The following is a 21792-nucleotide window of genomic DNA, read 5'->3' as shown; positions in this document are numbered from 1 at the left end:
GAGATTTCAGCTGTAAAAGCCAGAGAACTGCCCTTGCTCCCTGCTCCTCTCCCACCCACCCTCTCATTCTCTTTCCTGTGGGTACAGGGGATCACAGGGTCAGCAGATTGAGGATGAGCAGGTAGTGCCCACCAGGAGCCTCTGGCCCAGCCTGGCACCAGCATCTGCACCAGCAGCCAGGGCAGCCAAAGGGCTGCCAGCAGGGTGGCCTGAGGGGAGGCACAGGGCAACGCAGCCACCCACAAAATCATCCTGCATCCCATAACCCCTTATCAGCACCTCGGGCCCCTGCCACTCTGGCAGAGCTGGGGGGTGCATCTCACCATGGTTCAGGGTGCTGACCCTGCAGCACTGTGTCCTCCTAACCGCTACTGCCTGGATTCCTGCAGGGTGGGCAGAGCACTGCTAGGTTCTGCTTCACCTCTTCCTTTGTCTTTATTGTTTCTCAATTTTATATTTGTGTACATTTATTGAGCCACATACTATTGGCTCCTTTTTAACTTGTTTTTCATTTAGCACACCATGTAATGCAGCCATGGTTAAGAGCTTGCCTTATAATGCTCAAACCATTCCAGCAAGTGGAAGACTGAGAAACTATTTGGTTCCTCAGACTACCCATGAATAATTTTCATAATTTTTACTGTTTCTGGACAACATGAAGTTTTGGGAACACACAAACTTTTATTGCATTTCTCAATAAAAGTGTCAGAGTATTTTCATATGCTCAATAGCCTCTATCTACTCAAAGGTTTCCTAAGAAAAAACATATTTCTCACACTCTGGGAACCAGGACCAAACATACAGTCCTGCAACTCACAGAATCATTGCATGGCTTGGGTTGGGAGCAATTTTAAAGATCATCTCATTTCAACACCCCTGGCACAGGCAAGGACACCTTTTAGTAGATTAATTCCTTCCTTCTGCTTCTCCAATAACTGCACCTTGGGAGTGAGTCCTCTTAAAACAGAAATGCATTATACTTTCTGGCTTTAAGAGAATTTTCCATTATTCCCAAAGATCAAACTCCAATACTGTAAGGGGGATTGTGTATCTCACTCCTCTCAGAAGTTGCATTCCAGATGCTCCCAGCAAAAAAAAAAAAAAAACCCAAGATTCCTCTTTCAAAGCTGGAGCATACTTAGGCAGAAAGCCAAACTTGAAGATTTTCACAGGAAGTTTATGCCCCTCTCTTGGTCAATTCAGAGAACCTCTTTGGTGCGACTCTCTCTGCATCAGATTTCAACGTCATGCAATTCTTCCACTTTTTCCAAATCATAAGTAATTTTGGGGGGATTCCTCAGCTATCTAAATTCCATTACTTATCCAAATTCCATTTGCCTACACCCATCCCCAGATCCACATTTATCTGCACATTGTGTCATGAATACCTGTGTTACTATGTTTGCCAGGTTACTGGTTTCTGTATGAGCACAGAATATCTACATTTTAACCAGAAATCAATCTGAGAATAGCTATTCTGTTTAGTTCTAGCTTAAAGCAGTGGGAAAGCACCAGCACAGGCCTAGGAATTATTTGCTATTAGCAGCAAGCAGTTATCTTTTTAGCCGGTGACCTACATAGTATTTAATCTGGTCACATCATGTTATGCCTCATTATGGACTGATCTAAAGTTTATTGAAGTCAATAGAAATATTCCTCTTGGCTTCAATGAGTATTCGATTGGACCCATGTGTGAAACTGAAAGTACAAAAGAATCCATTTCTGTTGTGGACAGAAATCCAGCATGGATAATTCTTTTCTTTATTCTGAGAAAATTAACGCGCTGTCTCTCCATTGAGCCAATCCAGCTCTATATCCTTCACCCTGCATTTTTCACCCATAGATACATTAATCCCACTATCACAGCCTCCACAAGCACACTGGGCCACAAGCCCCAGGCTTGTCCCCTGCCTGCTTCAATGGGGCTTTCCTGCACTTATCCAGCCTCACATACCTGAAGTCCTCAGGTGTCCTTGACTTTCCTGGGTCTTGGTCTCCAAGAACATCTCCTATCTTTGTCAGTGCTTTGACTGGAGAATTGTTTGAGTCAACAGTTCACAAAACAGATGGCACAGGCTTGGCCAGATGCTATGGAGAGCTCCTCTATCCTTCTGGCTAGAATCAAAGGAAGCAATTGGAGGATAATTACCCACAGAGGGGTTTGCTGAGTACAGCCAGTGCTTCCAGTTCCTCCAGGTCTTAATGGAGGATAGGCAGTGGACAATTTTGCCACTCAGTGTTGCAACTTTCTACACAGGATAAGTGCCAGTTCTGGATAAAGTCTGAATTGTCACTGCAGTGACCATGAATATTGGGGGTCGCCTGTGGTAGAGGCCAGGCTGAAGTATGTTGGTCTCATACAGGTATAGGTGCACAGCACAATTCCAGAGCAGGCAGGCAGGTAAAAGCCACTCCTTGTGTGAGTTTGGTTTGTTCCAAGGGAATCTGGGGTGTTGGCAACACCAACAGCCTTCCCTGTGAGAGCCAAGACAATGGGGAGCAGCAGGGCCCATCCATATACACACAGAACACAGAGAGAATGGAAGCTGCTGTGAAGGCTTTCCTTTTCCAAGGTCTAAGAATTACAAGGTCTGGCATTACATGGTTGCAGGAGCTGTCGCTGCGGATGGACGAGACACACCTTAGGAGCTGGTACACAGCAGCCATGTACAGAATGGCAGTGCAACACTGGTGTTGCAAACATATCACTATGTGCATTTCCATACCCATGCCCAGAAATAAGTGAAATCAGTTTTCTGTGAACATTTGCAGCCTGTGCAAAGTAATCATGGACTGTTTGCAGAAAATGAGCACAAAAGGGCATATACATGAGAGAAAGGGCTTCATTCTTATGAATTCCCTTAACAGAAGAATTCATTTTTATAGCAGGGCTCTGTCACGGGGAGGTGGGCCAGAGTACTTCTCAGTACTGACTTTATGTCATGGTTCCTCCCTACCACATATAGACATGAAAGAACTTGATGCTGTTTGCACAGACAGCCCTCAGCCCCTGGCTCCCTCTGCAACTGGATGTTTTTCATGCCCCACACATGCAGGGAACACATCTGTGCTGCAGAGCACACATGTACATGTGCCCAGCTGTTAGGCTGCTGGGTGCTGGGTGTTAGGCTGCAAAACAAGGCAAATAACAACTGATGCCTTACTTCTGCCCCTTGATGAACAACATCTGACAGTCTTTAATGGTGAGAGCCTTACCCAGCACATGCAGTCATCACTGTTTCTCTTAAAGGACTGTCTGATGCTTTATTTCCCTGTCACTGTCCAGTGGTTGCCTTCTCTCTCAACACGGTATGAGTCTTTCCCCAAATACAAGTATCCCTTCCTCATCAGTCTCTCCATAGATACCATAATTTACAGCAGATGTGAAAGTTAATATGATTATTGTCAACAGTACAGCATAGATTTGCAGATTCACAGAATATTCTGAGTTGGAAGGGACCCACAAGGATCATTGACTCCATCTCTTAAGTAAGGAATTGTGCCCACAGTCTTGGTGTTATTAGCATCATGGTCTAATCGTGTCATAAAATGATAAATAACTCACGAGCCCCCATTTTATGCAGGTTAACTGAGGGAAATATCAAGATGGGAAATTGAAGAAAGTGGATTGGAAGTACTCAAAGCAAAGGGTTACACACTGGTGAGGAATTACTCCCACACAGCCCATCAGCCTCTCTACCTACATGAAGGGCCACACACTCAGAAAGGTAAGGACAAATTTTATGCAGAAAATGCACCAGGAGGATTTTGGGCAGCATCTGGGAACCAAGCCTGATGAGGCTGCAAATACTGTGCTGTGCAGGAGGGACTCCTTTCTCCCTCACCATTGCCAAGGGCCTGCCCCCAGCACACAAGTGAGGATGAATACTTAGAGAGGAGCCACAAAACAAGAAGGAAAAGGGACCTACAGTGTCTATAGAGTAACAATTATTCCAATAAAATACCTGCAGCCCTCCCCAGCTGAATAGTACTGGCACACCAGTAAGTTTTTGTGTCGAAGCAAAATTAGTGATGTTCAGCTGGCTGCTGCAGGATCACACTTCTAATAAAATGGATAAACAGTCAGCAGCTCATACCAGTCTTCTTCCCACATCTTGTCTTCATGGGAAGGAGTATCTTTTCCATATTTTTCTCTACAGAAAGAGCTTAAAGCTCCATACATCCACCATTGACTTAGCTCCTAAAACACCACTTTGGGGTCCAGCAGCACTTTGGACAGACAAATGTCACCAGCAGATCTTGCTTTACTAGAACAATCTAATCCAGGGACAACTCTGGTTTTCCAAGGTATGTCATTAATATCCTTAGTATTTGATTTCTCATTGATTTCTTTGGTCTTACTAATTGATGCAGACAGCTTCTCCATTTTGGTTGCTCATCATGACAGCTTTGCTTGACTCACCAAGGAGGTGAGACAAGACTGTTTCTGTAAGGATTGGGGTTCACACGGTGTCTTTGTAAACCTCTACAAGTCATACAGTTCACATCTGGTCATGTTGAAAGTTCCCCTTCATACACCATCAAAAAGCAGAAGCTGACCCCAAGTAACCACAAGCCCTTTACCATGGTCCAGCCTTCCACAAGCAAAGACCATATTCTAAACTATATGAAAACAAACAACTAAAAATTTCTTTTGTAATTACAGGTAAAAAAGCCAAGTAATGTGCTTCTGCAAAGTACATTTTGAACCTCATAATGCCAGATTTCTCAGCATCTTACATGACTTCCCAGAGCATCCAAGGAGTGTCCTGTTCATCATATTAATATCATCATATCTCCTATTTTAATAATCTGGCTGCTTAGAGCCATTCTAGTCAAAACTCCTTATGTGGCCCTGGGAGATCGTTTCTCCATCAAGAGCAAATACAAATATCCCATATTTGATAATTGGGATAACGTCAGCAATATCCTTATTCAAATCTCCCATTCTTCCTATAAAACCAGTAAAAGTTTATCTCTGAATAAATGTTCACTGACTGCTAGACTGTCTCCCATGAGCTACAGCTGGCCATGACTAAGAGGCTCCAGACCAGAAAAACAAATCAAAGGCTCCTCCCGTCACTGCTCACAGCAGTGACTGTTTTGGCCTATAAAGATTTTGCAGGAACAGATCTAACAAGACGCAGCTCCTAGGTGACCAGTGCTGAACAGATTTGCCATAGCCTTGGGCACGGTGCCTGCCCTCTCCAGCATCACCGGGTTTGGATGGGATAACCACCATCTAGTGGCACGTGAAGGCCACTTCACCTTCCAGAGACACTGATGGTGTCCCTTTCCATCTCTTTCCAGCTTCAGATCTGCAGAGTTCCGCAGCACACACAAATCAGGAAAATACAAAAAAAATCAGGATGGTGAAAAGCAAATGTCTCTATGAACGGAACAAATAATGACAGATGAACTTAAAGGCATGAGGAATTCCTACTCTGCTGTAGCATTTTCAGCAAAAGTAAGTCATTTAAAAAAAAATAAAAAAAGTATACACATTCCTTAACTGAAGCCACAATAGTAGTAGGCAGCCATGAGAGCATCTCCAATGGCCCTCAAATGTATAGATCCTTCCAAGGGGAATCAGTGTTAGAAAAGTCCATCCACCTTGCTAAAAAGCATGTCTGATATTAAGAACACCGAAGATTAATGGCTGAATACATCATTAAGTAGCAAGCTAGACCAATATCGGTGCTGACAGCAATATATTAATTTCTACCTCCTTCTCAGCAGCTAAATTAAATACTGCCACCTAAGAAGAAGAACACAGAGAGACATAGCTAATCAGTTTTTTCATGTGCTTCTATACTATGCCTGCAAAAATGGAAATTTTCCAAAATATTAGTGCCAAGTACTCCTCAAACACACAGTAGATCCATAGGTGCAATTAATTTTCCTTCACATACTAATCGGGTGCTGTAGCAAATGACCAGTTACATGTCTAATAAGCCATTTCTGCATACAAAAATCTGATTTGTGTCCACAATCATGCTCACTGTGAACCAAAATTAGGCATTGGATTTTGCAAGTCTTCTCCTTGTTACCTGCATTGCCTGCTTTTTGATCTAACAAAAACATCAGAAGCTGTGGTGCTCCTTAAAGATTCTTTTGATGCAACTGGTCCAGATCAGGTGTAATTTCAAAGCCAAACACTTGCTGATCTTTGCACAACGAGTGTTTACCTTAATTTTCTAATAGGCTTTAACAGCTAACATGGACTTGGCTGAAAGGAGCTTGACAAGACGTGTCTCCATATTTGTCAACTGAAACTGAAAAGCCTTTGGTCATGTACACCAAACAGATCTCTGCCATGGAAAGCATATCAGGAACACAGGAAATATTTGCAATAGTACCTGCTCTGGTTTGATGGGCTCAGTTGTTGTGAAAATGTCAGAATAATGTTGTCTCTCAAAGACGCGATCCAACACTTCCAGCTGCTGCTGGGTGAAAAGGTCTCCTCGCATCTGTTTCCGAAGAAAATCTCTGCTCGGTAGAGAATGGCCATTTGGTACTGGAGATTCCTGAATACCTTTCAAAGAGGAGAGAGAAGAGGAAAAATTAGTAGTCTCATGATGTGACCTACAGTAGAGTGTCTTATTTTATCCCTTAAACAGATGTAGGTACCAGTATGGTGAAGTAATGAAGACTTTTTGAGAGGTTACAGTTTGCTGGAAAACACACTGTACAGTCTTGCATTACAGGCAACCCTTAACCCGTCAACAACTTCACACATTATTTAAAGGCAGGATACAGGATAACAGTTACATTTTTGCCTGCTTCACTTTTACTGTGCCACCTGGGAAGCTGTCTGGTTCATGGTCAGTATGTAAGAGAACACAGAGGATAAGTAGATGGCCTGATGATGACAGTCACAGTCAACTTGGGTCAGCTTGGGTCAACTCCAGCAGAATGCTTTGTCCAGTCACCACCCACACACTCTGTCCCCCTCCTGTGTTACCTGCAGGTCCTGCTCAACTCCATCCCATGCTGAACTCTGAGCTCTGGCATGGACTCTCTGTGAATCACTATCAGCAGCACTAACACAGTCTGCATTGTACTAAGGTGGGGAATCCCTGTGCTGAGTTACCACTGCCACGTCCTCAGCAAGGCCCAGCCCAAGATGCACTCCTGATGCTCCAATTCACTTTGTATTTCTCCAGCTTGCTGGCAGGGCTCAAACCTGGGCTCCAAAGCACATTTTCCTCCTTCTCTCCTTTGGCAGAGATTTTTAGCAGGAGTCATAAGTGACTGAACATGGCTGAAAAGCCATGAAACAAGTTTGAAAAATGTGTGATTGGCAGTCTGAAAAGACTCTTGAATACAGGGACTTGTTGCAATTTGCTTTTTGAAGATTCACAGTGGTTTCCTATTTTTCCTTCACCTGTCAGTGCTGGAAATATGTATTTTATGCACAGAAAACTGAGATATGCAGTATTCCCAGGACTCCAGGAGGTGGAACTCCAAGAACAACAGTAAATATCAGATTTCTTCTCCAGATGGCAACATTGAACTAGACAGAGGGAGGAAATGTTTTAAAAATAGCATCTAGCTGCCAGAGTAGTTCTGAGCAGCAGAATTTAAATGCATCCTTAACAGCAAGATTTCCATGAGTGCTGCAGTTGCCTACAGTCCAAGAAGTCTGCAGAGGAATAACATCACCTGGACCTCCTCTGGCAGATTCTGCATCAAGTTTTTTCGTTGTAAGTATAGAGGAGATCTGATAGAGGTGATCTGTACAAAAACAGCCCATTGCTGTAGACATCAGTTGTGACCACAAGCACATGCTGGCCATCAGTAATACAAGGGATGCTTGGTGGACAAGATTTTTTACAAAGGACTATTGATTTAAGATCATCCTTCAGCACAGATGGATTTTTCTGAAAATGCTGTCTGTCCAGAAAGTGAGGCTTCTTTAAGGCAGAGTTCTCAGACTGGGGGACTAACACAGGGAAATACCTCTTTCAACCTCAGTTGCTAATGCTGAATTTAAGCCGAACTCTCCTTATACTGAACAGCTATTTGATGTTAGCTGTTAATGCTGGAAACTCCCTTCTCAATTTGAGCGCAGCAATCTCAGTGACAACAGCATCATATATACCCTTCCCAGAGAAAATCATGCAATTTTGTCAAGGGTAGATGATGGCTTTTGTGAAGCAGAAGGATCAGTTTATTCCACACAGGAAGGGAAACAAAAACCTGAACCTGTGGTCCGAGTAGGATGTCTAAGTGTGAAAAGGTACAGAGGGCAGAGGGATGCAAGGAAGCCGTGTATCTTTAATTTTTTTTTAACTATTCTAAATCAAATAATATCTAATAGACCCTGTGCCGAGTTTAGTCAACCATGGCTTATGGAATTAAAATTCTGTTTGGTAGCTGCATGGTATCACAGGGCCAGGGAGACCCTGTCTCTCGAGCATGGAAATGCTGGCTTTAAATTTCAGGTTAAACTGTTATTCACAATTTGGCATCAAAGTTAAAGCTTTATGCAGTTTTGGGATAAAGGGGATGACAAAAGGGAGTGAAATGATAGAAGACAGTCATGACCTGAAAACTGTTCTTGGTGATGCCAGTACAGTCTGTACACTGTTTGTGCATTCAGAGACTGGAAGTATAATGAGATCCTCGTGTTTGAAAATGGAGCAGTAGTCCCACCTTTCACCAGCAGCACTTTTATTATGGGGAGCAGCTCCAGATTTTTGGGAGTGAACACCTTGGAGAAGAGAAGACCGATGAAAGGAAATCTTGGTGCAGCAGCCTCAGCCAGAGACAGGCACAAGGATAGTGCTGGGAAGGGTCTCCCAGCCCAGAGACCAGAGTGTGAGGTCTAGGAAGAAAGGCATGATCATGTGCCTGTGCCATCACATCCGTGCATCTATCCTAGCTGCCCTTCGTCCAAGGAGCAGTGAGGCAAGGACAACCCTTAGGCACTGCCACCAGAGCACAAGGCAGAGGAGGGTATTTCTCTCTGCAAAGAAAGTATGAAATCACATGGAGATTGGGCTCTGGAGGGGTTTGGTCTCAAGGTCAGCATTTGGTATGTTGCTGGGAGCACAACATATGCTGCCAGCCAGAATGGGCTGCCAGTTTGCCAACATCTCCACATGTCCTCCACTGAGGACATGAGATGGGATCAGTTTCCAAGAAACACTTTACAGTGCAGTCAGGCTGTCCTGGGATGAGGAATAATGCATGCAGCATTTGTGCCAGGGAGGGACCTGGGCAGGGGTTGGACAGGACTGGGACCACTGAGGTGGCTGACACTGCACGAAAGGAAGCACCCAAGCCTCCCTCACTGTGACTATCACCTGCTCTCTGCATCCTGTGAGCAAAGGAATAGCTTGCACTGTGGGAATTTGCACCAAATTCAGACTAATTGCCAGTAAGTTCTGTATTGCATTGTAGAACTAAAGGACTTCCTGTACACTGCTTATGACAGGAGTTCGTGAAGGTCTTCAGGATGTGTTTGGCTGTTAGACATTATATAAATAATGTCATTAACATTATACATTGTTTAACTAGAATATCTTTGATAATTAAAATACTGTTGGAAGGTTTGAAACAATTTTAATTATACATAGGCTCCAGGGAGTGATAAAAACATTTTTCATATAATCAGTGCGTCCACATAGGGTTGCATTCACATGTTTTATTGACAATAGCACTACATATATACCTACCTATTCTTCAAAACAGTTAGTTCCCAATTCAATGGCATCTTTCCAGAAATTCAAGTGAAGAGCACAGATATAACACTCTCCTTAGTACAAAAGATTACATTCTTCCCAAACAAACATTTCATCCTTTATCTCTGTAAGACTGTGCGTATGGGATAAGATGATGCCATTAGCCCACAACTTCCTGAGCTACTTCTGCTGAAATGCATTGAGATGCAATGCATTGAGACCTGCCACAGTGCTGCAGGGAGAGCCTCCACATGTTACTCCTCCAGCAACAGGGCTCCAGCACATGCCATGCCTGTTCAAACAGTGTCAAGGCCCTCCCAAGCATCCCACCCAGCTCAGAACACTGACTCAGTTTCCCACAAATGCACACAGCTTGGGGGGCAATCCCACCTGCAACCTGCAGCTGGAAGTCTTGTCATGTTGGGGACGGGTCTGAACAACGTCCTCCCTGGTTCTCTCACTGATAGGCATTTTCTTGACAGGGAAAATGCAATCCTTTCCCACTCTGAAATGCATGGACACCTTCTGCTCACACTTGCCCAGAAAAACTGATCTGTGTTTCACAACAAAAACTGGACATGCTGCTAAAGAAACTGGCCTGCCTTGGACATAATCTTGGTATCAAACACAAGCGAAGATTTTCTGTGGCTTGCCAAAGTCTGAACAACCTACGAAAAGTCTGGGAAGAGTTAGTGACAGAAGATGTCTGCCTCTGAGAAGAGATACCATCCACACAGTCTTGCTGACAAAGGTCTGTCCATGTGATGTGGATATCATCCAAAAAATATGGAATCACTGCATGGTTTGGGTTGGAAAGGACCTTACATACCACCAAGATCCAGTCAGCTGCCATGGACAGGGACACCTTCCACAATTCGGGTTGCCTAAAGTCCTGTCTGACCTGTCCTTGGACATTGCAACTAATACATCTTTGTTAATAAAGAGCAAGTTATTTTCTGAGGACCTAAGCAAATAGCAAGATCAGTTCAAAGGATTTGATAAATTGAGATCTCATTTTTCTAATGCATTTCTGTGGTTAGATACTCATCCATGACATGCTTTCTGAAACACCAGGAGAATGTTTGAAATTGCTAAATACAAGGAAACCATAATTTTAGCAGCCCTCACCAGACAATTCACTTGATTTATAATACTATTTCTAAGACTACAGACCAAAATAAGAAGAACAAAATATGCTATCTTCAGAAAATACTAAAGCATATTTAAAAACCTTAAAGTTTAGTATGAAAACAAGGCAAAATATAGAAAGACCAGTAAAAAGCACTGAAATATAGAAATGGTTCAGCTCCACCTTTTTTTATACTGATAAGGATGTCAGCACAATTTCAGATAGTGATAGGACAAGGGGGAATGGTTTTAAACTGAAAAAAGAGAGATTTAGATTAGATGTTAGGAAGAAATTCTTCTCTGTGAGGGTGGGCAGGCCCTGGCACAGGGTGCCCAGAGCAGCTGTGGCTGCCCCTGGATCCCTGGCAGTGTCCCAGGCCAGGTTGGACAGGGCTTGGAGCAGCCTGGGACAGTGAGAGGTGTCCCTGCCATGGCAGGGGGTGGAACAAGGTGGTCTTAAAGGTCTGTTACAACACAAAGTGCTTTATGATTCTGTGATTCTGTTTAAATACTGTATTATAGTATGGGACAGACTTTGCCCTGGTGCAGTTCCACTTGAGAGTGTCAGCAAGGTGACAACAGCTGAGAAACAGATGCTAACTGCAAATCCAGCTGGTCTAATATTTCTGATGCTATTAATAATAAAGGTGTACCATGAGGTATGCACCTCCATGGTAGATTCATCTGATGCAGTGCTCTTCTGAAGATAAAAGGAATCTACTGGTTTCAGTTTTCCAGGTTGTTTGTTTTCTTTTTTTGAGCAATACACTTATACAGGGTGACTCAAGGAAATACATAGCTAGTGCCATGAACAGCCTACATGCAAAAGGACATGATTTCTGCCTCTAATTTGTACTGTCCAACTTCATTACCTGTTATCATACCTAATTACTCCACCTTATAGAGAAATGCAGGCTAATTAGGGAGGATGTTATTCACCACATTTAAAACATTATGAAGCAAATGAAATATTACCAGGAGGCAAAAAGGTGATTTGTTTTCTTGTAGCATGCCTGTAAATTAGTCCAGAGAAGATAAAGACTCTGTTTAATTACCACATGGAAGGTTTTGTTTAAAACATAAGCTGAATTTTCACACCACCTTCTCAGGGTTGTATACATTTGGCAGACAGCTGCCTCAGAATGCTCTTCCCAGCACAGCATTAGTTTCAGGATGACATATGTGAAGAGAGATCTTTGTATTAACACTATTCAAATTTTCTAAGCCCTGTTATTTCCTTTTTCTGAAGGACAATATCACTAAAAAGGGTCTTTATATTTTGAAGTGTATGTAGCTGATCACTGTGCAAATATTTTCAAGAGAAATCACTATATTTCACAAAGGTAGGTATGAGTTTTATCGTAGATCAAAGTGAGAAAGAAGGGGAAAAAATGATAAATCATCAGAGATCCAAAAATACTTTTCATTTGGAGACGATATCAGGCCATTTCGGTGGCACTGATAGAGTCTCTGCTCTGTCTCCATTACCCACTGAAGGCAGCCGGAGTCAGGAGCTGACTACGCTAGATTATATTCCCTATAAGATGGTCACCAATATATATATATCTGATCTTCAACCTCTATTGATTGACCAATTTCACAAGCAAAGACTGGTGAAATGAAGCTGAAATGAACATCATGCTTTAACTCATTGAACCCATCAGGCCTGAGTTAATCTCACTGCCCACTGTCTCTGATAGAATTCAATTGATCAATCATGTTTCGGTGATAGTACCATTTCAGTGGCTTATTGCTTCTTCATTTCAAGCCTTGACCTGTTAGATATACTTGGACCAGCTCAGCTCCTTCTGGAGACACAGAGACCCACATCTGCCAGCAGCAGTGCATTGTCCTGTCTCCAAGCACGGGAAAACTCAGGGGAGCACTGGTGAACACTCTCACTTTCACGTTCTGTTTTTACAGGTATTCTACCAACTTTGCAGTCAGGATGTGTGAGGACATGAGAAATCTGAATGGCTCAAGCCCACTGCCCTCTTGTAAGTGCTTGGACAAGCAAGGACAGTGACAGTTTGTTGGCCATCTGGCTCCATTCCTTATGTGCAGCAAAAGTGGTGCACACTACCAGTACACAGGCAGACTGTCCCCAGAACAGTCCCAGCTGAACACAGCACACTTGCACACCCCAGAAGCACAGGGCTGGTCAGAGTTCACCATGCCTGTGGCTAGCACTGGGTGGCAATGGGTCTTCAGTGATGTTTCATCTGCCATTTAAATGCATAGCCAGGCTGACTGCATCCCATTTGTCACTAGCCTGGCCTCCCTCCTGCCCTTTGCTCCTGCAGAGTCCCCTGCACTGCTGGAGACATTTGGATTCCCCTGCACCTTGCTCCCAGCTGCCTTTACTCCAGCCAGCAGGAACTGGAGGGTCCCTGGCTCTTCCCAGGCTGCCTTCACTCCATGCACAGTCTTGCAGACTAGGCTGCATCCCTGTAGCACCCTGAGGTGAGCCCTCACCACACCACACTCCTTCCAGCAGCACCCATCTGCACTGCAGAGCAAATCTAGCCAGTGCCTGTACATCCAGCACCAGATTTGCACTGGCTCTGGGCAATGGAAGAAGCAAGACAAAAGGAGCTGCACCGTGTCATTGGCCTGTCAGTGCTGCTCTTCCTAAAGTACTCAGCAGTGCAGTGATTAGCACTTTTATCACCAGACAGACACTTCTGGTCCTTCACTGATGAGTGATGCAGCTCTTCTCCACCATGAGAACATTTGTCTCTTTTCTGTAAGGCAGCTGAAGTCCTCCCTCATGTACAAGGTGGAGTCAGACCCACAAGACATACGAGCTGGAGCTGTGCCAGTACACCTCGAGATGCCACCCCACAGCATTTCTGCAAATCTGCACAACAAAGCTGGTTATGAGACTCACCAACAAAGTGAGTTTTATTTATTGAACAGATTTCCCACAAGATTATAGCTGTCCTCCTCCTACAGTTATTTTAATCTCACTGTAGCCATATATGGAAAAGTTTTTATGTATCTCCTAGGAAAAACCTTCAATCTCCACCATCCCACATTCAATAAAGATATGGTGGGACCTCACACCTCAGCAGCCCTAATGCTTGTGAGTCTGACAGCGTATACATCTAAGCAAACATTTGTGCAAATAGTGCCACTGAGTGGAGCTGGATTGCTTGTGCACCTGCCCAGACTACCATCAGGATGGACTTTTCTCATGCCTCAAGCCTTGCACATACAGGACACAGCCCTGCACCCTGCATAGTTTGCACCTGGGGGCAAACAGTGCTCCTGGGTTGGGGACTTCCCACAGGTCAGAGCACCTGACAGCAGGCCTGGCTTTGTTTTGCTGCCCAGCAGCTCCAGCAAGGAGCTTTGCTGCGGTGGTGGAGGAGAGCCAGCTGGACTGCTGTGCAGCCCTGCAGTGCTCCAGGACCCCAGCACAGCTGGCTGTGCAGATGTGCCCACCCCAGCGAGGATCCGGGCACACAGTCATCAGCAATCCATGGAGCAGCACGTGCTGGTGTCCTGCCCATCCCTAGCCTGGCAGCTCAGCCTCCATGCAGCATCCTCAAGGAACCACAGGGATGCCCATAGACATCAGCCTTGCCACGTGGTGGAGTCTACCTGAGAACAGTGGCTGGAGGGACTGATGAAACCACTGGAAGTTTTGTGACTGCTCTTCTGCCACCATTTATATTTAAACAACAGCAAAAATTATGTCAGTGATAGCCCCCTGCATGGTGGAAATTTGGAAGTGCAGAGATGAGGGTTGGAAGGAAGATGCTGAGAAGAACAGAGCAGATGCCCCAAACCTGGCACAGAGAATGGGAACATGCATCCCACCATGGCTCAAGGGCCACAGGAGTCTGTGGGCACCTGGAAAAGCCTCCAGGTTCATGGCACCTCTTGGCCAGCTGCAGTGTGATGTGGAAACATGCTTCTATTCCTGTGATTTCTGTAGTAACTAAGGTGAGCTGTAACTCCAGTAATTAGACACAAAATGTCATGACAAGTTCCTTTAAAATGATTATGTGAAACTGATTCTTTTCCTAATCCATTTTTGTAAGCTCTGTTCAGCTTTAGAGACATGTGCTTTATATCATGTACTCCCAGCTCAAAGGGCATTTTTGAAAGGTTGTTAAAAGCTTATTGAAGCAATTTTAACATAGTTTATACCTACTTCCATACCATGTCATAGTATTTCTTTTCATAACTTATTCAAAAATATAATTTCTATGTGTGCCTGGATGACAAGGACTAACGCAGGTTGCAGATGAAACTGTGCTCTATGTAGGTTTGGAAATGCTACAACAGCCTCTTGTTTCAAACAAGCAGGAGAGAATTTACAGTCTGAAAAACACTAGGAGACAGAAATTTGACAGCCAAAGGAAAAGTGGTGGTAGGACAGGCAGCCCGATGGGGTCTGCACAAACCGTGACCAGCTCTGGACAATGAGCTCTGCTGCGTCCCAGCAAGCTCTGCTGGAGGTGGGAAGCCTTCAAGCAAAGCACCTAAGAAATGCAGAGGACTTCCAAACAGCAATGCTACTCCTCCTAAAATGTAAATTCTTAGCAGAACATTGAGGCAGTACCACCAATATATGATGAGGCTGTTATTTCTAAAAGCAAAGGAGAGAAAAAGTCCATGGAAGATGCAGCTTACTCTGCAGCAGTGGTGCTCTGCACTGTCTCACAAATGAAGGGTGTCCTTGCACATTTCCTGTGCAATTATCCACAAAGACCACTAATAAAGAGTTCTTAATACCTGCATTCTTTTCTTGTGTGTAAATGAGATACCACCTGATTGTACAAAATAACAAACAGTGGTCTCAAGCCTTCAAATGTTGACACAAAGAATGAACCAATACCACAGATGACACCACCATAATGGTTTGCAGCTGTAATGCAATACACAGGGAAAAAAAAAAAAAAACACCATTATAAAATGTAATATACAGCTACAGATTTTTACAAGTAACACAAAGTGCAAGTGTAATGATATTTTTATATGTTTTAATTGCATACATTCGCTGGGAGAAATTATGCTTTAAATATCCTCCACAGCTGCGTAATGTGGTTTTAACACTTAAATTTCTGTGTACTTCTTACACCTAGGAGCTACTACTACTCTTTGGCTTCATTTCCTGTCTACCTGAACATAGACATGCTCTGCCATGGTGACCATAAACTGGAGAATGCCCAAGTCACCACCATGCAGTCTGCTGCTTATGGCATGGTCTGGCAGCTCCCAGAGTCAGGGAGGTCACCAGCAGTGCCCAAGGGATTGTCCCTGATGGGAGGTCCCCAGAGCTGCACCCACCCTGTGCTGGGCAGACTCTGGCACCCTCCAACCTCAGCACCCACCTCAAGGAGTGAGGGTATAATGCTGCTGTCACCACCCCAGCTCTCACCGCTGCAGTTTGGAAGATCCTGTCAGCTGGCACAAAAGATGCTGTGAATGAATGGGGCGTGCAGAGCAAAATTTGGTGGGATGAGGGGTGGACACTTTCTCTCCCAATGTCTTTGAGGTTTTTGACATGGTTTCCCAGAACCTCCTCCTGGAGAAAGTGACAGGATGGAAAAGTGGGCTCACAGCAGCCTTCTGAAATTCAGCAAAGACAAATGCAAAGTCTGGCACTTGAGAAAACATAATCCAGGGGTGCATCACAAGGTTGGATCAGCCTGGCTGGGAAGCAGGTCTGTTGAAGGGACCCTGAGGGTGCTGGTGGACACCAAACCCAGTGAGAATGACCAGTGCGCTGCTGTGGCCCAACAGAATGCTGGGCTGCATCAGCAAAGGTGTTGCCAACAGAGACAGAGAAGTCATTGCCACACTGTACTCAGTATCTGGAATGCTGTGCTCAGTTTTGGACACCACTGTGCCAAACAGATGTGGACACGCTGGAGAGGCCAGAGAAGGACCACAGAGATGAACCAAGGGCTGGGTAGCTGCCATATGAGCAAAGGCTGAGTGGTCTGAGTTTGCTCAGCCTTAAGAAAAGAAGGCTTAGAGGAGACCCTATTGTGATGTTCCACTCATAGAAGTGTGCCTACAAAGAAGATGGAGACTCCCTTTTTCACAAGGAGTCATGTGGAAAAGGTATGGGGTAATGGGTACAAGTGAGTCCTGGGGAGATTCCAGTTGGACACACAGAGAAAATTATTTGCAATGAGAGCAAGCAGCCACTGGAATTATCTCCACAGGGATTCCTCAATGCTGGCACTTCTAGGATTTGGCTGGGCAGGGTATTGGACTGTCTTGTCTAGGCCATGCTTTTGCCAATAAAGGTTGGACCAGACAGTGCTTGAGGCCCCTTCCAGCCTGGTGTTCTAGGATTCTACATGAAAAAGGTAGATGGTGACCCAACAAAAACATGCCTCTGTATATGCTTGTATTTCATGGTTCTGCCATAAATGTTCTGATATACTGGAAACTAACAAAATTAAACAGCCAAGATTTTACTTTTAAGGAAAAACAGTGTAGCCCTTTTCTAATTGCTGTAATTAATTAGTGTCACCCAAACATTAATAATTTATTCTGCAGTAAACTTAGCAATCTACAGTACAACTCCCCTGATGATGTGCTTATCACACAGAAGCCTTTATTAGGCACGTGTGGGTGAATCTCCCTGCATGTATTTGTGTTATTTCAAAACCTGATTTCATTCAGCAAGGGGTTGAGGGGATCATTTTTTGAGCCACATCACAGAAATTCTTGCAAAGATCTCTTGAGCTGGAGAGCTTGTTCCCACAGCTTCAGTTGAGACAAAGACTCCAGGAACATCCTCACCACACCAGCAGGTGAGGCTGACCTCTGTGCCAGTTTTTTTAATCTCACTTATTTCCATTTCATCTAATGAGATAACTGCTCAGGGAAAAGAATAATAATAATAATTATATATATACATAATTTTTTAACTTATTTAATTTTCTGTATATATAAATATATGGGGAGAGAGAGAGAGAAAGAGAGAGAGATGGCTAGATCTCAGAAAATAATTTTGGAAGACCACTGTATCCAATTTTTCCTCTGCTCCCAACAGCCAGATGTTGCAAACCAGTGGTTTCCATGACTCAGTGATGGTGGTCTGAGAGTGAACACCTGACGTGGCAAAGTCTTGTCTCTCTGTGTTTGCTGCAGAAGCCAAGGGCAGGACTCTCACTGCACTGCCAAGCTGCAGTGATGGGGAAATTTTCAAGTTTTTTAATTCAATAGAAAAGCACTTGTAAACTGAAACTGAATCTTGTTTTCAAGCAGACATTATTTCTGAAGATCTGTGTGACACAAAGCCCTACTGGGGAAAATATTTAACATGTGGATAGACCCCATCCAGAGACTTTAAAATGAAATTTATTTTCGTTTTCCAGTTCAAAATCATTTCAATGCTTAAATAGAAATTAGTCAGTTTATATGGAATCACAGAATCACAAATTCAATTGCATTGGAAAAGTCTTCTAAGATTGTCAAGACCAGCCATTTACCCAGGTCTGCCAAGACCACCACTAGTCCATGTTCCTAAGCAGCATGTCTACAGATATTTTAAATCCCACTAGGCATGGTAACTGCACCACTCTCCTGGATAGGCTGTTCCAATGTTTGACACCCATTTCTGTGAATTTTTTCCTAATATAAAATCTAAACTAGTCACAGCTGAAGGCTATTTCCTCTCACCCTGTCACAGAATCCCAAACTGGTTTGGGTTGGAAGGGACCTTAAAGTTCATCTCATTCCACCTTCCACTGCCCCAGGCTGCTTCAAGCCCCATCCAACCTGGCCTTGGGCACTGCCAGGGATCCAAGAGCAGCCCAGCTTCTCTGGGTACCCTGTGCCATGGCCTCATCTTCCTCACAGAGAAGAATTCCTTTCCAGTGTCCCATCTAACCCTGCCCTCTGTGCATCTGAAGACATCAACCTTTGTGCTGTTATCTATCTATCTATCTATCTATCTATCTATCTACACTTAGAAGTATTTGAAAATACATAAGCCATCAGTCCTCAGGACTAACCAAGCCTCGGTGGGCACCAGGCTCTCCTCACCCACCAGGTACTCCTGTTATTTATATAAAAGATAAGAACTTTTCCTTTAGAAAGGTTTACAGGATCTTTAGGAGAGGTTCATTATTATTCTTCAGAGTTTCACTTCCCCATCTCGTTTTGACTTTATTCTCTTTAGAAAGGAAGGAAACACATTGAGGATGCACACTGCCTAAAATGTTTCTTCCTTTCATACATACATGTGTGTATACGTAAACATTTTTACATGTAGCCACATGTTCTTCACAGAACCATGCAGAACCATGTCCACTTCCCCACACCCCAGCCAAAGGCACAGATGGCAAAACAAAGGATTCACAAAAAATACTGGATTGCACTACTCCACTTTTAGGTAAAAATCTCTGAAAGAGACCTTTTTTTAAGAAAGGAAAAAAGAAAAAAAAAGGAAAAGGAAAAGGAAAAGGAAAAGGAAAAGGAAAAGGAAAAGGAAAAGGAAAAGGAAAAGGAAAAGGAAAAGGAAAAGGAAAAGGAAAAGGAAAAGGAAAAGGAAAAGGAAAAGGAAAAGGAAAAGGAAAAGGAAAAGAAGAAGAGGAAAGGGGAAAGGGGAAGGGGAAGGGAAGGGGAAGGGGAAGGGGAAGGGGGAAGGGGAAGGGGAAGGGGAAGGGGAAGGGGAAGGGGAAAGGGAAAAGGGAAAAGGAAATGGAAAAGGAAAAGGAAAAGGAACAAGAAGGAAAAAGGAAAAGGAAAAAAGGAGGAAAAGGAGAAAGGAAAAGGAAAAGGAAAAGGAAAAGGAAAAGGAAAAGGAAAAGGAAAAGGAAAAGGAAAAGGAAAAGGAAAAGGAGGAGAAAAAAAAAGCTTGTAACATGATTCTGCTGCTGCTGCAAAAGAGGGTGGCCAGGAGCTTGGACAGGGAGGCTGCTAACTCCCCCAGTAGAAACTGAGAGGTCCCTCCACTATCATCCATGCCAATTTTCCTCTCCCTGGAGGTATTGTGGCAAGGAATGACTGAGGGTCTGCTCTGTTACCAACACTGGATTACCTGGGAGCACACTGCTGGCCCCTTACACCTGCATCATTCCCCAGACACCCACCTGCACCAGCCAAGCCCCTCAAACACCGTCCAATCCCGTCTGCTGTCACGCCCTGTGCCTGACTCTCAGGAAGGCAGCCTGTGCACCAGGGCTACTCACCAGCTCCAGCACCTTCTTTTGCCACTGGAATGTGGGCACCAGTTGTTACCATAACACACTCAATTGTTCTCAGCAGTGCTCCAGCAAATAAAGCCATTAATTACAGCCTTTCCCTCAGCCGCTGTTGGCTGGAGCAGCAATCAATGTGCAACCCCTCATTGCCTGCTCTCAGGGAGCAGAGACAGATGCCATAAAAATGATCCGCAGCCTGCGCTGAGCCCTGCCGGCGGCTGTGCCCAGGAGCGGCCACCACGCTGCTCTGACACGCGATACCATATTTATTTGGCCTGCCACAGCCGTGGGGGAAGGCATGCCATTAGGCGATTATTTTTATCTTATAACGTCAATTTACTTATACTGATTGGCTTCCTGCCGCCAAATATCAATTAAATTGCAAATGCCTGCTGAAGCTTATTTTATGTCTCTTTTTGCTCATTTTCTTTCTCTCTCTCTCTCTCTTTCTTTCTTTCTTTCTTTTCTTTCTTGCTTTCTGTCTCTCTTTCTCTTTCCCCTTCTTTTTTCTTAGAGAGAGAGAGAGAGGGAGGGAGAGAGAACCAGAGAACCCTATGTTCAAACATAATTTAGTTTATTTCCCTTTCCATATCTCAAAGGAAAATCTATATCTCCCCCTGGAAGGCCATTTGCCCTCTGTTATTGGGAGCTGAGGTATCACAGCAGTGGGCAATTTGTTTCAGCCGACTATCGCCAGCCCATCAGGACTCCTCAGACCTGTGCCATTTCAATGCAATTGTATCTGGTATTTCCATTGATGATTTGTTTTTAACAGCTTCCAGTACCCACCAGATGAATGGGTTTCGGATCTCACAGAGTGTGCCCACCCCTTCCTGCCACTGCCACCTCCTGTCCCAAGTTGCTCATCATTTTGATGATGCAGATTTCTGCTTGTCCCACTGTCAGAGACCCTTGTTAGTTCAGGGTGCTGCTCTCTGACAGTTTTGTCTCAGGAGGTGACAAGGTGGCCATAGCTGCCAGAGACTGTAAGCTGTACCCATGACAAAGAGCTGCACAAGTGGGTTTGGACACATGGTGAGCACTGGGAGCAGGAACCTATCCAATGGCTGCAGGTGGGCTCACCTTACTTTGTCATGGGGATGGGGGCTGCACCTGTGCACACCCACTACCCAGGCAGCACCTGGTCTCCTCTGACCTGGGGAAAGCCTAACCAAGACATGGGACCTGCTGGCACCTGCACCAAAGCAATGTGTTAGACATCATGCTCTCACTGTGTGACCTTCCAGAATCAATGGAGACCTCTGGCACAAGACCCCAAAGCATCACACTTCACAAGCAAACACACACCCCATCACAATATCCTAGAGCACCTCTGCCCATGCCTGCAGGGAGAGAGAAAGGGAACGGGACCACATTACACCAATGGGGCTGGAGGACTTGAGGTGAGCATCAGTGATCAAATCAAATATCTCTGGCAGGCAGAGACTGACAGCAGCACTGAGAATTGGAGGGGGACCAAGAAGGGTAAAGCACAGTTGAAATGCAACCAGGATGAAAAGGAGAATGCTAGCCATGAATGAAGAACCCTCAGGTGCAGACCACACCTAACCCAGCAGCCCACTGCCTCTGACTTCTCAGAGTGCATGGGTTCATCAAGGGAAAAAACAGACAAGTCCAAGGAAACCCATCTACAACTTCTGTAGATGCAGAGGCAGCCTTTATACCTTTCTGTCCATCGCTCTGCAATGCTGTGCACACACACTGGGCCCTTGAGTGGCTGCAGAGGAAGGGGCACAGCAGGAGAGCACACACATTGTCACACATGCACCTTCATC

At 44.5% G+C, this 21792-nt stretch overlaps 1 protein-coding gene across 2 annotated transcripts in view; it reads right to left on the bottom strand.

Moving 5' to 3' along the window:
• Window positions 1–21792, bottom strand: part of PAX5 (paired box 5) — a 128356-nt gene that overhangs the window by 73227 nt on the left and 33337 nt on the right. For both annotated transcript variants that reach the window (XM_054003084.1, XM_054003083.1), the window contains exon 6: window positions 6360–6535. In XM_054003084.1, coding sequence (XP_053859059.1) covers window positions 6360–6535 — 176 coding nt within the window. The remainder of the gene's footprint in view (window positions 1–6359; window positions 6536–21792) is intronic.

This window comes from Vidua macroura, chromosome Z, assembly GCF_024509145.1.
Source record: "Vidua macroura isolate BioBank_ID:100142 chromosome Z, ASM2450914v1, whole genome shotgun sequence".
NCBI classification, from domain to species: domain Eukaryota; kingdom Metazoa; phylum Chordata; class Aves; order Passeriformes; family Viduidae; genus Vidua; species Vidua macroura.
Note: the sequence above shows the minus strand (reverse complement) of the source record. Positions and strands in the feature narration are given on the sequence as shown.